The sequence below is a fragment of the Patella vulgata genome, chromosome 8, assembly GCF_932274485.2.
Source record: "Patella vulgata chromosome 8, xgPatVulg1.2, whole genome shotgun sequence".
NCBI lineage: Eukaryota > Metazoa > Mollusca > Gastropoda > Patellidae > Patella > Patella vulgata.
Window position 1 is genome coordinate 23,103,032 of NC_065886.2, and position 13,348 is coordinate 23,116,379.

A 13,348-nucleotide genomic window follows, 5' to 3' on the forward strand; every position below is an offset into this window, starting at 1 on the left:
TTTTTATTTTCTAAAATTATTGGGGGGGGGGGGGGACAGAGGGCAGGCCAGATTTATGGGTGGGGGGGGCTCGCCGGGTACAATTTTAAGTTTCTTTGAACAAACAGCTTACTATTCAATTATATCTGAAGTGTATTGTGTCGTGCTTTTCGCGCGGTGTCGGCGACCAACGCAGCCCTCCCCCCATCCTACACCCCACCCACCCACACGGTGGGACAAACTCTAGGTTCCCGACGTTCGAGTATTCAGTATGCCAATAATAAGATTATGACCTAATTTATGTGGGGGATTTCCAAACAGCCGGTGGATTCACGGTGTAGTACGTTGGTCTGTGTTCGTTTCTGGTGTAGGCAGCGAAAGCTATTGAAAGCTATTTAGCAAGCCGGCGCCTTACTCTGAGCTACTGTGTGGTTAACATGTGTAGAGTGTAATCGATCACCACAAAAAATCCTTTACCTTAAACTTAATGAAATGGTCTTAACGCCCTGTGCTAATGAAGACGGACATACGCCATGTAGTTTGCTGTGAGGGGAATTTTGACCTGAATGCAGCGCTTCGACTTCGAATTCTAACTGTCAACGGTTCTGATACGCCAATGCTTTCGTCCCATCCGAATGACTAGACAACTGAACCTTGCCAGGCGTTCTGTCCTGCACTACTGATACGTGGAAACCACGCTGAAAAAGCCAGAGAAACTTCCTCGGCCTACACCGGGGAACTAACGTGGGACATCCAGGCTCCCTTTTACCTTAAGATAGTTTAACGAAGCAGCCATGGAATTGGCTGAGTTGAGTGTCAAAATCCTTGAAGTCTTGGCCAATGAAAATTATAAATATTTTAGTTTTAGGTTTTTGCGAATAAGGTCATTGGAGTTATTAAACCAGACAAAATAATGAGCTTTTGTGCAAATAACTCTTTATTTAATTAATAAAACCTTGGTTTATTAAAATAATCTGAGAGCTGATAAGATCAAGACAAGAACAGTGTAGGCTGCTATCTGTGATGTATTCGACGAGGGGACGATGTTATCAGTCTGACCAGGTCCGGGTTCGTTGTTTTCTACGTAATTTATCGGGTTTTCTTTCGCACATTCACATGACTTCATGGCCGCCACCCATTGCAGGGCTTCCAATTTATCTGTTCCCCTTTCCATAAGTTTTCGATATGTTACGCCTTCGGCCATCCCATCTTTAAAACATACGTGATTCGTCATAATGTCCTTCACCAGATCTCGGCATCCGTGGAGACATCCCCCGGCATGGGTGCAAGTTGCGAAGACCTGAAATGATATCGCAAAAATATAGAACACAAGAACCATAAAATATGAAAGGACAGTCTCTGTTCTGCATCCAGGTTAGGGAGTCACGGTGGTTTCTGTGAGTATGATGCTGGCTCATTTGATCCCAGTGTTGCCCGAGAAAGTTTTTCGGGATTTTCCAGATTCTCTAGGAAAAGACTCTAGTCGTCAGAATGGTACGAAAACCCGACGCCCAGATCCATACTCTGTTAACCCTGTCTATCCTTACCTACCCTGTGACTCAGCCGTGTTTCACCCCTTAGTTACAGACTCTTACCCTGTTAATAAGTTGTCGTGTTTCTGGATTGGTAAAGTTTTGAAGAGCCTTGAAATCACACCCGTTCTCTCTATAATCGCACAATTCGAACTCTTTACGTGTTACACAATTGATTGTGCTGATTGATTCTACTGGATAGTAGGTGAAAATACCATAGCACATCTCATCATACGTTCCTCGTCCATATACAGCAGTTTCCTTTCTAGACAGTGACCTATAGGAGCACACCGTTTCGATACTATCACCTCCCTGAAGTTCAACTGGTGGTTCATACCTGTTAATGGTAATAGTGGATATTTTCGTTATAAAAATGTATATTTTATTTTAAAAAATGAGTGCTGGAAAGTCACCGAGCTCGATCGTGCATTTTTGGACAATATCTAATTTTCATGCTTAATAATTCACGCGGAAATGAACTCAAATTGGTGGCGCTTAATTTCAATTTATAATATCTATGTAAATAGTTTACTGAAATGAACCGTTTTGAATTGATATCCCGTCAAGAAAAAAAAAACAAACCAACCCCCCCCCCACCCCCCCAAAAAACACGATATCACTGGATTAAACAATATCCCATAATTGACGACCAAGGACTTAATGTTTTATTTTCGCGCTTGACGCAATATTTTTGTGTTCGTTATAAAGTTTTCAATTGGACATCGATTTTGATGTTTACATTTTCTACAACACGTGATATCACTTTTTATGTAATCCAGAATTACACATACTAAGCAGAGTTTTGTTTTAAATATGTATGCACTAATTCAATCTGATTAAAACACAGATTCTATTTCGTTTTGTTTTTTATAGTTCAAAATCTGGAAGAGTTGTTATATAATTCGCGTTCTGGATGATGCGAGGGATTAGCCAATGAAACGGTCTGAGGTGCACGGCACTGTGGGTAACTCACAAGAAACATCAACGCTGATTGGTTAATCAAATGTCTCACGTCATAGGGTCAAAAGCCGATCGTATGACCTCTGACGCGACCTTCCACTACAACCGGTCAGATCTTCATGTAGTAGAGGCTATCGAAAGTATAACAAAAAACGAAACGAAATACAGATCTGTATTTTAATCAGACTGGCACTAATTCGAACCCCACTATTCATATATAAAATGTTATTTTAATCATCTTCTATTTTAGACGTCATTCTATTAACACTATTTTATTCATCATCTATGATATTTACCTGTTTAAGACAGGTGTATCATAACTATAGACAGGTTCATCAGTCAACATCTGAGTGGAATCATCTTCACGAGTCAGTTTTACACGTCCAGAAACACCTGAAGTATATCAATATATTTTGTAGAAACTCACATGTCAAGGCTTTCGATGAGCTACTATTTGGAAAAGTGAGGATTTGTGTTGTATTGGCCGCTATAAAACAGAAGCATGTCTCTGGATATAGACACATTCCCGTCCGTGGTATAAAAGCGGGTGTGATACCGGTGTATGCCGAGAAAGTCTCGTGGCAGCCAGGATGGAGGGTCTGGTAATAAGAAGTTTCTTGCTCCCTGACAATTAGAATTCGAAATTGAGTAGGTCGTAGCACCGTCGTCGGGGCAAAATTTCCTTCATAGCATACTGCATGGCGTAAGCCCGTTTTCATTAACCAGCTAGGTTGATGCAGAAAGACGGTAAAATCCATCTCAGTTCATTCTGCTTTTAGACACAGCCTTTTCAATAGTATAGCCAGGATTTTCCAAAGCATGGAAAAGGGATAACGTCTCATTAACACTAAAGTAATTTTAAGACTAAATTTGGTACTTTTTATGATGTATGTTGCTCGGACAGTCGCGTTCTCACCGCATTTTAAAATTATAACTGCTAAGAGATATTTAATCTGTTCTACAAATTTGTACACCGGGTCTCGCGCTTCAGCTAGTAACACGTTGGTTTTAAGACATGATAAGTGATAACTGAGTAACAACAGGATTCATGCAATGGTTGTAATTCTTGTGTCCTGACCAAACAACCACCACGATCTTAATAATATATCGGTCCACGAATTTAACATTCTTAGGAGTGGTACATATATAAGGAGATTCTCATTATCATCAGACATTTCCAGAATTTCAGTGTCATCATGAATTACTTACCAAGATAGTGCATATGGTTTAATCCCGTCATTAAATGAACAGTTCCATTAAATATCTTCTTTGTACATCTAGAAGAACATGTTGATTGTTGCACGACATTTTTAGTCAATGGTGGAATTTCCAGATATTCCTGTCCGGTCATCCAGGTACCGGCATCATATTTTCTCAACTTCTTGGTGTAGTAGATGGTCATACCAGAAGCATCCCATAAATCAGATCTTTCCTCGGGATTTGTCCAGTGAAACTGGAGTATAACAGAAATATAAACAGCGGTGTTTGAATATACTGAAGAGAACCATTTAACTACGATATTTCATTCCGTTTCCCCCACTTTTGTTTACAATAAATCAACTTTGTTAGCGTTTCAATCAAAGTCCTTTGACCATGTGTTATATAATAATGGAGAGTCGCAGTTGCTTGAAGGTTCCATGTTCGATCCCGGTAAAGAGTCAGAATGTTCATGGTTTCCTTTAAAGATGGCACAGGGCGATGAATAGTAAGGAACATCGTTAGGTCGTTGTGATTGGACGATTAACTTTGGTCTCGTCTCGTGCACGTATAGTTGGAATTCGAAAAAAAAGTCGGTCGTAGAGTCGCTATCCGGACAAAATTTCTCTCACATCACGCTGCATGGCGTATGCCCGTCTTCATTATCGCGGTAACCCGGTTGATGCAGAAAAGAAGGACATTACGCCCAGTTTCATTTAAATTGTTTCACCGAAATGGACAACCGAAGAATTCTTCACGTTTTAGAGAAGAACTGTGATGTATCTTTTACTTACCTGTAGTAATCCTCTTTTAATACCCATTTGACCGAGTCTAAATCCAGCTTCTTTATAAACACATTCTCCTGGTAGTCCAAGAGTCCATAGTCCAATTAGACTGCTACATCCCTTGACGCCCATTGCACACTCTGTTGGTGTATCAAGAACGTCGGCTTAAATAGAATTGAACAACAGGTATTTGTCTAACCCCTTTAATTGTATACACGTATTTGTCACTTAAGTTTTATATTTAGTACGATTTTTACACGCTCACATTTTCATGTGGACGTATTATGCCGTCACCCCTGTCCGCACGTCCACAATTTGTTTGTGGACACTTTACAGGTCATTTTTTATTCGATTTTGACGCAAATTGAAATATATGTCTATCCTTTCAATTTTGGCATGTATCGGACCACACCTTCGTGGATTATGGTCACTGATTGTACGAAAAATCATGTTATTAGCTGGTGAACACTCTAGAGGTCACAATTTTCATCTAATTTTGATGAAATTTAAAATGCATATTTATGACCCAAAGATCTTGGTTCGTTTCGATATTCGCGCATGATCGTGACGTCCTGAATTATGGCCCAATTTTTATCCGATTTAAAACAAAAAACAAAACATTTACATTCATCACCGTTACACCCCAATGACGAAAATCAGACCAAAACTGTCTGTGTCTGACAAAATGGCGGCTCCTTGTACGCATATAGTGTAAAAGTATGACATATCAAAGTTGTGGACCTTCTAGAAGTCACAATTCTTATCAGATTTTGATGAAACTTAAATATTTGTTAATGTCCCAAAGATCCTGGTTCTTGTCGTTATTTGCGCATATCAGATTTAACTTCCTGGATTATGGCCCCTGGTTGTACGAAAAATCATGTTTTTTAGCTCGTGGAAACTCTAGAGGTCACAATTTTGTTTAAAACAAAAATAATGACCAACATAGGATCCAGCCAGGAAAAAAACGTCTTGTCATTCGGTTGACGGGTGCATTCGTAAGTGTGCACGTAAAAGACGCCTTGACAGTGAGATTTCGATGAGGACACGCCGCTAGCTGTCCGGGCAAAATTCCCCTCGTAGCACTCTGCATGAAGTATGCCCGTCGTCTTTGGCCCAGTTGTTACTTTCTGACTTTTAATCTAAAGCGATACTTACAATCATCAGCGCATGCCAGAAGACCGAGATGGTGCATAACTCTAGTTTCATTTATTATTGGTGTTGTAGCTATCATGTGGTAGTCACCATCAGAAGGTAAGTCAAACGTCATACAATAATAATTGGTTGGTTTATTTGGTATATTGGTGAGGGGAATCACCAATTTTTGTTGCTTCACGCCTGTAATTAAAATGTCATTTTTATTGATTTTTAAGAACACAATAGAAATTGTTCAGTAATTTTCATTTCATATTTTTGTAACTGGTATCCGAATTGTACTGATTACCTCCCCAGCTTCTTATAACTATATAGCTATATTTAAGCAGATGCTGACCTAATGCAAACACTAAGCCGTGTATTAAGATAAATGCTCTGAGATTCTGCTGGTTGCCATAGCCCGGTATACGAAATAATTTTGACAGTAAAAAAAATATCGACCCAATCAACTGTACAGTGACAGGTACCGTGCTAAATGCCGGGGGCGGGGGGTATGTATGTATTCGATCGGATTAAAAAGAGAACAATCAAAAGATTTTAGCGAAGATTACAGGTATAAATAGCGCTGACTTTTGTCTTCATTTGCTTTGATATGGACTTCAATATACTGTTTCGCGTCTACCTTATTTATTTCACTGAAAATTGGAAGCCTAATATAATGGACATTTGGCAAAGGCTACTACTTCACATAATATGTGACCATTTGTATTTCATAACTTTTTTTGATTCGATACATACCTTCCTCTTCGATAGGGGGGCAATCAAACACATCACTGTCACAGTTAACCCACGAATTTTTATCACCACATTGAGGACTTCCCCAGGGGTCACAAACGCCCGGATGTGTGATACCCGTTACATGGTGAGGAATAGTACCAGGTGTCCAGGTACAGTTGGGATCGCCGAGCTCTTGACCATTACTTACACCGTCTCCATCTGAATCACCTTGACATAACCCTGCAGTCCACTGAAATAACATAACTTGGTAGTTCATCGAAATAACATAATACATCTCAACATTTGGCATCGTCTACAGACACTATATGTGTGGGTAGTCGACTTAGTAACATAATACTAGGTGTGGGTAGTCGATTTAAGTAGCATGATACTAGGTGTCGGTAGTCCATTTAAGTAACATAATACTACGAGTGTGTAGTACACTGATGTAACGTAACATAGTACTAGGTGTGGGTAGTACACTGAAGTGACATAATACTTGACGTAGGTTGTAAATGGACGTAACCTAATACTAGGTATGTGGGTAATACACTAAAGTAAGATAATACTAGGTGTGGGTAGTACAATGGAATAAGCCAATAACAGATGGCTGTAATATACTGAGATAACATTATACTAGGTGTGAGTGTGCAACGGAATAAGACAATATCAGGTGTGAGTATTACACTAAAGTAAAATAATACTAAATCAGGGTAGTACAATGGGATAAGACAATAACAGGTGTGGGTAGTACACTGAAGTAACATTATACTAGGAGTGGGTAGTACACTGATATAAGATAATACTAGACGTGGGTAGTACAATAAAGTAACATTATACTCGGCGTAGGTAGTGCAATGAAATAACCTAATACTGGGTGTAGACAGTACGCTAATATAACATAATAATAGGTGTGGGCAGTACAATAATACTATAGGTAAGTACCCTGAAGTAACATAATACTAGGTGTGGGTAGTACACTGATATAATATACTAGGTGTGGGTAATACACTGATATAATATACTAGGTGTGGGTAATACACTCAAGTAACATAATACTAGGTGTGGGTAGTACAATAGAATAACATAATACTTGATGCATTCCATTAGAAAGTTATAAAAATCTTACATAGTTTGTGTTAACCGTTGTATAATTTAACATACAAAAGTAGTATTCTGTATTATATTTTCTCATGTGCCGAATCCACTTGCTCCCGTTATTCACTTGTGCTGTTAGACTTTATATTTGACTACTGGTTAGTGTCGGAGTGGTGGGAAAGCCGTCCTACGTTTCATTTGAAGACGTGTGTATTACATAGTCAAGTATTAATGGTACCCCGTCACCAATGTTCTCTCTAAAACATTATGTTTTGCAAATTTATTCCAGTGTCAATAGCATGTGCGCAAGATATTTGTAAAAATATAAACTTGTGAGGTCGTTTCATGATAACTTTGACATAGCTCATAAATGAAATGAAATGGGATTTAGAGTCATACCCTTCTGATACGCCATACGGTGTGCTATGAGGAAAATTTTGCCCAGACAGCGGCACTATACGGCCTACTCTTATTGAATTCCAACTGTCAAGGGATCGTTTACGTACACAACAATGTGTACACGGGACCAGACGAAAACTGTATTGGCAGTTAACTTAATAAAAACAAGTTAAATTATATCTGAGAACCACAATATTTTTTATATGAACTAAAGGTTTTGCGCACATTCATTTCCTATGTGTGCTAGTTGCAAAACGTGTGTGCGCGCGGCGTAGCTGGAACAGTGCCTATCATGGGAGGATGTGCAAAAAATGATTTAGAGTTGTCTCACATACCGTTTTACCAGCAGCCATAAAATCTTTCCCGAACTGATTTCTCTCCCCTCCACCACTTCGTTGTAAATGGCCAACACCTTTCCACATAAAGTTTGGTTTACAGGGGTGTGGTACGTGGTCGCCGTTGGGGATTTTTTCTTGGTAGCCAGCATAACCATTGACTGCCGCTACAGCAACCAAGATAAAAACAAGACATCCAGTAGCAAACTTCATATTGCTATCACCACTAAAATAAAATAAAATATTTTGAAAAAATAACGATGAGATAATAATGAATAAATTCATGAAAGAATTAAAAATATATTCCTTTGACTCTTACCTTCTATTGTACAAACTAAAAGGAAAACAACATTTGTCGCTGAAAACAACATATTCTTCAAATCTATAAAACCCGCCATTGCCGTTACAGACGTCTCTTACAGACGTGTTGTACACAATATAGCCCACGTCTTTCCCCGATAGCGGGGAAATTCTTATTTCATTTATTGTGAGCTTACGAATAACTTTCATTCTAAAATTATATTTTCTTGGTTCTAAGAAATCCTACTTTTAGTAAATAATATGTTTTCAGGTTGCACTAGCTAACATAATTAACCCCAAGTCCATATATTTTTAAATATTGAGCAAATATTTTGCCCTGGCGAAATTTTACCTCTGTTTATCATACTTTTATATACTGAAATACGTTTGTATATTCGATCAGGTTTTTTAAACCTTTTCCTTTAAAACCACAAGGTGGTCACAGTGGTTAAGTGGGTAAGACGCTGGCTCGCTAATCTTGGAGGTTGGGTGTTCGATCCCTGCATTGACAAAGAAAGTTCGTTCAGATTTCCGGCGTGGTCCGCCCTTATCAGTGATGCAGGACGGAGGGCCTGACAAGGACAGCTGTCTAGTCGGTCGGATGAGTCGAAAAAGCGTTCACGTAAAAGATACATTGAAAGTTGGAATTCGATATAAGAGTACGCCCGCTGTCCGGGCAAAATTTCCCTAATAGCACACTGTATGGTGTATGCCCGTCTACATTAGCCCAGTTCGGAGCAGAACAGTATTACGTTAAAACCCATTTCAAACCACAAAATTCATAAAAGACAAAAAGAAACATACCTGTTTATTACGTTGCTACCTGAAATTCATACTGTATTGAAACATCCTTATACATACCTACTTATATACCCCCCCACTGACCTTAGCGATACACAGTCTCGTGATATTTGAATAAAGCATAATCAAATAGAAATACTTCGTCTTGTGACAAGTGTTCTTATCTGTTCAATACCCACTGAAAAGAAGGGGTGGGGCGGGGTATACTGTACCGAAAGCCGAAATGTGGTTTATTTCACAATGCTTTTGCTCACTGCGTCTGTGGTGCTGACAAGGCAGTTGTTTCTAATCTTTCGTATGAGACGAAAACCCGGGGTCCATTCGTGTGTAGTAAAACAACCCTTGAAAATAGGAAATCGGGGAAGCAATACAAAGTAGGATATTATGTTAGTCTCACAATAACTGATATATATTGTGTTAACGAGATGTTAAACCCCATTATAATCCATTTTACTTTTTTTTTCACTCCGACCGCTGTCTATATATTAGTGCGAACCATTCTTGGTTTTATAGGTTGGGTGGAGGTGGGAGCAAAACGTCGAATGAAAGGGGCCATAAACCAAACACAATAGTTCATAACCATATCTAAATTGTTATGATTGTATTCGAATACCCCAAAACGCTAACAGAAATGACGGCTTAACATCAATGATAAACCAGTGTAAACTTTAAATTGTCTGTCTGATCGATTTGAAGAAATAGTAGATCGATATATGAAGTGAATTGGGGCTTTCATCTTATTTTTCGCTCCAAACGAAATAATAAGGCGGGCATATCCCTGTCGGTCTATTGGGGGACATTAATTGCTCCAGCGAGCGGCGTTACATCCAATACTCTTGTTTCCATTTCCAAATGTCAGAGGATCTTAAACGTGGTGGTAATGGTATAAACGTCCCATCCGAACAACTAAACACTTTGCCTTGCCAGGTTATCCGCCCTTCAAAAATAACACGGGGAAACATGGCTGGAAAAGTGCCCGGTGTCCCTACTTACCATACTCCAATGTGCAAACTTACTTCTATAATTAGGAGAGAGAGAGAGAGAGAGAGAGAGAAATGGGGTTTAACGTCCACTCGACACAAACTAGGTCATTCTGGGACAAACACATGGTTCAATTTTATTTCAATAATTCGAATGCGCGTAGGGGTCTTTAGCAGTGGGAGGAAACCGGAGGAGCCGGAGAAACCCTCCTCTTCTTAGACATGTTGGGCGAAGCGGTTCCTCGAAATTTTCCTCCGTGGTTTACCCTTGTCAGTGGTGTAGGGCCTTGCAAAGTACAGCGTACAACCATTCAGAAAGGGGGGGGGGGGGCGAGGTCCCACACGTTGGCGTGCAGATAAGGAAATCCTTGACAGTTGAAAATAAGAGTAGACCGTAGCGCTCCAGAAGCTGTCAGGGCAAAATTTCCCTCACAACTAAATGCATGATGTATATCTTCATTAGCCCTGTTGGTGCATTTCAGCATGTCGTTTCCGGCGTGGTTTCCCCTTGTCAGTGATGCAGGACGGAGGGCCTGACAAGGACAGTTGTCTAGTCATTCGGATGAGACGAAAAACCGAGGTTCCGTGTACACATTGGCGTGCACGTAAAAGATCCCCTTGACAGTTGGAATTCGATATAAGAGTATATAGGCCGTAGTGCCACTGTCCGGGCAAAATTTCCCTCATAGCACACTCACTATATGGCGTATGCCCGTCTTCATTAGCCCAGTTCGGAGCAAAACAGTAGGACGTTAAACCCCATTACATTTCATTTCAGCATGTCGCCTTATTCGCCGAGTAATGAAAAGCCTGAGAAAGACATTATGATTTATATCATGTCTCCTATAACAAACTTGATCATCTGATCCTATATCAATATCTAATACACACACTAGTTATGTCGAAATAGGCAAACAGCGGAGGACAATAAATTTATATCAGTGAACATCCATCTTGCAACCATGAGTCATGCATAATATATTTATATTTTTAAGTTTCTTTCAACATAGATTAAATAAACAAGAGTTCGGTTTACTGGGTAGATGTTTTGATTCGTAACTATAGAGTTTGATCGTTATACATATTAAATCACATAACTTCCGAAATTACTTTATTCTGTGCAATGTTAATACAGTTTGATACCCATTATGTGCTTGTAATCAGATTTGCCTTTAAGGTAGAATCCCAGAACAATTGTGGTCTCTATAGTATTATCCCATCCGACTGATAGTTAGAATACGTTTCTCCTATTTACAAAACGGGCAAATAGGGTGACTCTAAAAACTAGTCCTGTAAGCTTTAGTTCATGTCTTTGTAAACAAGTCCTTACTGTTGCATGTGGAAGACAGCGAGTTACTATATCAGATCAATTTGGTTTCAGAGTGAAGACGTCTTGTTCATGGCAAGAAGGCATCAGCGATGATGTCCTCGCCTGGATAAGAAGTAAAAGTAAATGGTAGGTTCTCCAAACCTACAGAAGTACACAGTGGTGTCCCACAAGGTAGCGTGATCGGCCTTATACTATTCCTAATATTTATCAATGACCTACCTGCGTTAGCAGCAAACGACACAAACTCTTCGGTAACGCATCTTCTCGGGCAAATTGTGATTCAATCCAACAAGACATACAGAAATTCGAAGATTGGGCTACAGAATGGTGCATGAAATTATACCCCGATAAATGCAAGATGATGAAACTGGGTAAAGGTCACCACCAGTACGAATATTCGATGTACAATGGGGCAGAACTGGCGAAACTCGCAACAGCGAAAGAAGAAAGGGAACTTGATGTGTTAGTCGACGATCAACTTGCATTTCGTAGACATATTCTTGAAACCATAAAGATGGCAAAACAACTCGAAAAAACAACATTCACCAAGCTATTCAAATCCCTGGTTCTTCCCGGTCTAGAGTACTAAAATGCTGTATAGCGGTCCACACACTAATGCGACCCACGTCTGATAGAGCATGTCCAAAGACGTCCGACCAAACTAGTCCTGTGCCCACGAGACCTCTCGTATAAAGACGACTCAAAGAACTTGGCTTGCCTTCAATGCAGTATGCACTCCACCGCGGTGACTTGATAGAACTATGGAAGATATTGCTACAACCGAACACAAACACTAATAGCAACTCACTAAAACTTGTCTACGAAGTCAAAGATTGCAAGCAAAAACGCCGAGCACTGAGTTTTAGATCCCAAGCTGATTGGGTATCACTCCCAAGTTTTGTGGTAAAATCGGCGACATTAAACCAATTTAAATCTGCACTCATGGTCACTGGCAACACCTCGTCCAAGTGCACGCAGGGCCATAATCTAAGGGCTAGTACTAAATCAGTAAACTCTTACCAAATCAAACCCAATTTGCTAAGATATAAACCCAAATTACGTTACAAAAATTTAAAAATATCAATGATTCTTTCAAACTGTACAATATAGCTATCTTATATAATGTGATATTCAAATTGTGAACTGCTGTGATATCGAACAATAGAACATTGGAGATTTTATTGACTATGCCGAGAATTTACAAAAGCGAATACATGTCCAATGACTTACATACTACTAAGATATACGATATGATAAGATAATGGTTTAAAAATAATTCAGGGCTTAGAAACTTAGTTACATATATTACATGTAGACCCTTTCAAATGATTTTTAAAATGTTTAGTTTGCAATTTTGACGTGCATGTGTATCGTATTTAAAATACCGGTAGCACTTTGAAATTGGCAAAATGCTGAGACTATTATCAAATTCTAGTTAATCAGTTCAAATCTGTATTTACCAAAGAAACAGACACATCGTCTTTACCTGAATTAAAGAAACCATCCTTCCCTCAACATCACTACTAAAGGCGTGGAATAGCTACTTAAGAACATCAATGAGCGGAAAGCGTCTGGACCAGACAAAATAGCTAATACTATTCTGAATACCTGTAGTAGTCAACTAGTTCCATGGCCTCCGTGAGATATTTCAACTATTAATTAACACTAGACCACTCCGGTCAGACCTGATTAATGCCAGCATTGCAACAGTCTTTAAGAAAGGGGACTTCCCTCTATCGACCAGTATCCTTGACCTGCGTGACTTGCAAACTTTTAGAAC

General features: G+C 39.4%; 1 protein-coding gene across 1 annotated transcript; it reads right to left on the minus strand.

The window, feature by feature from the left end:
• Positions 1–943: 943 nt before the first annotated feature.
• Positions 944–4,611, minus strand: LOC126830486 (dopamine beta-hydroxylase). The gene is made up of 5 exons (XM_050560874.2): positions 4,463–4,611; positions 3,681–3,924; positions 2,768–2,864; positions 1,575–1,848; positions 944–1,279 (listed from the first exon to the last, which is right to left on the minus strand). The coding sequence occupies exons 1-5, from the start codon at positions 4,583–4,585 to the stop codon at positions 944–946; spliced, it is 1,074 nt and encodes a 357-aa protein (XP_050416831.2). The 5' UTR covers positions 4,586–4,611.
• Between the last annotated feature and the right edge of the window lie 8,737 nt (positions 4,612–13,348).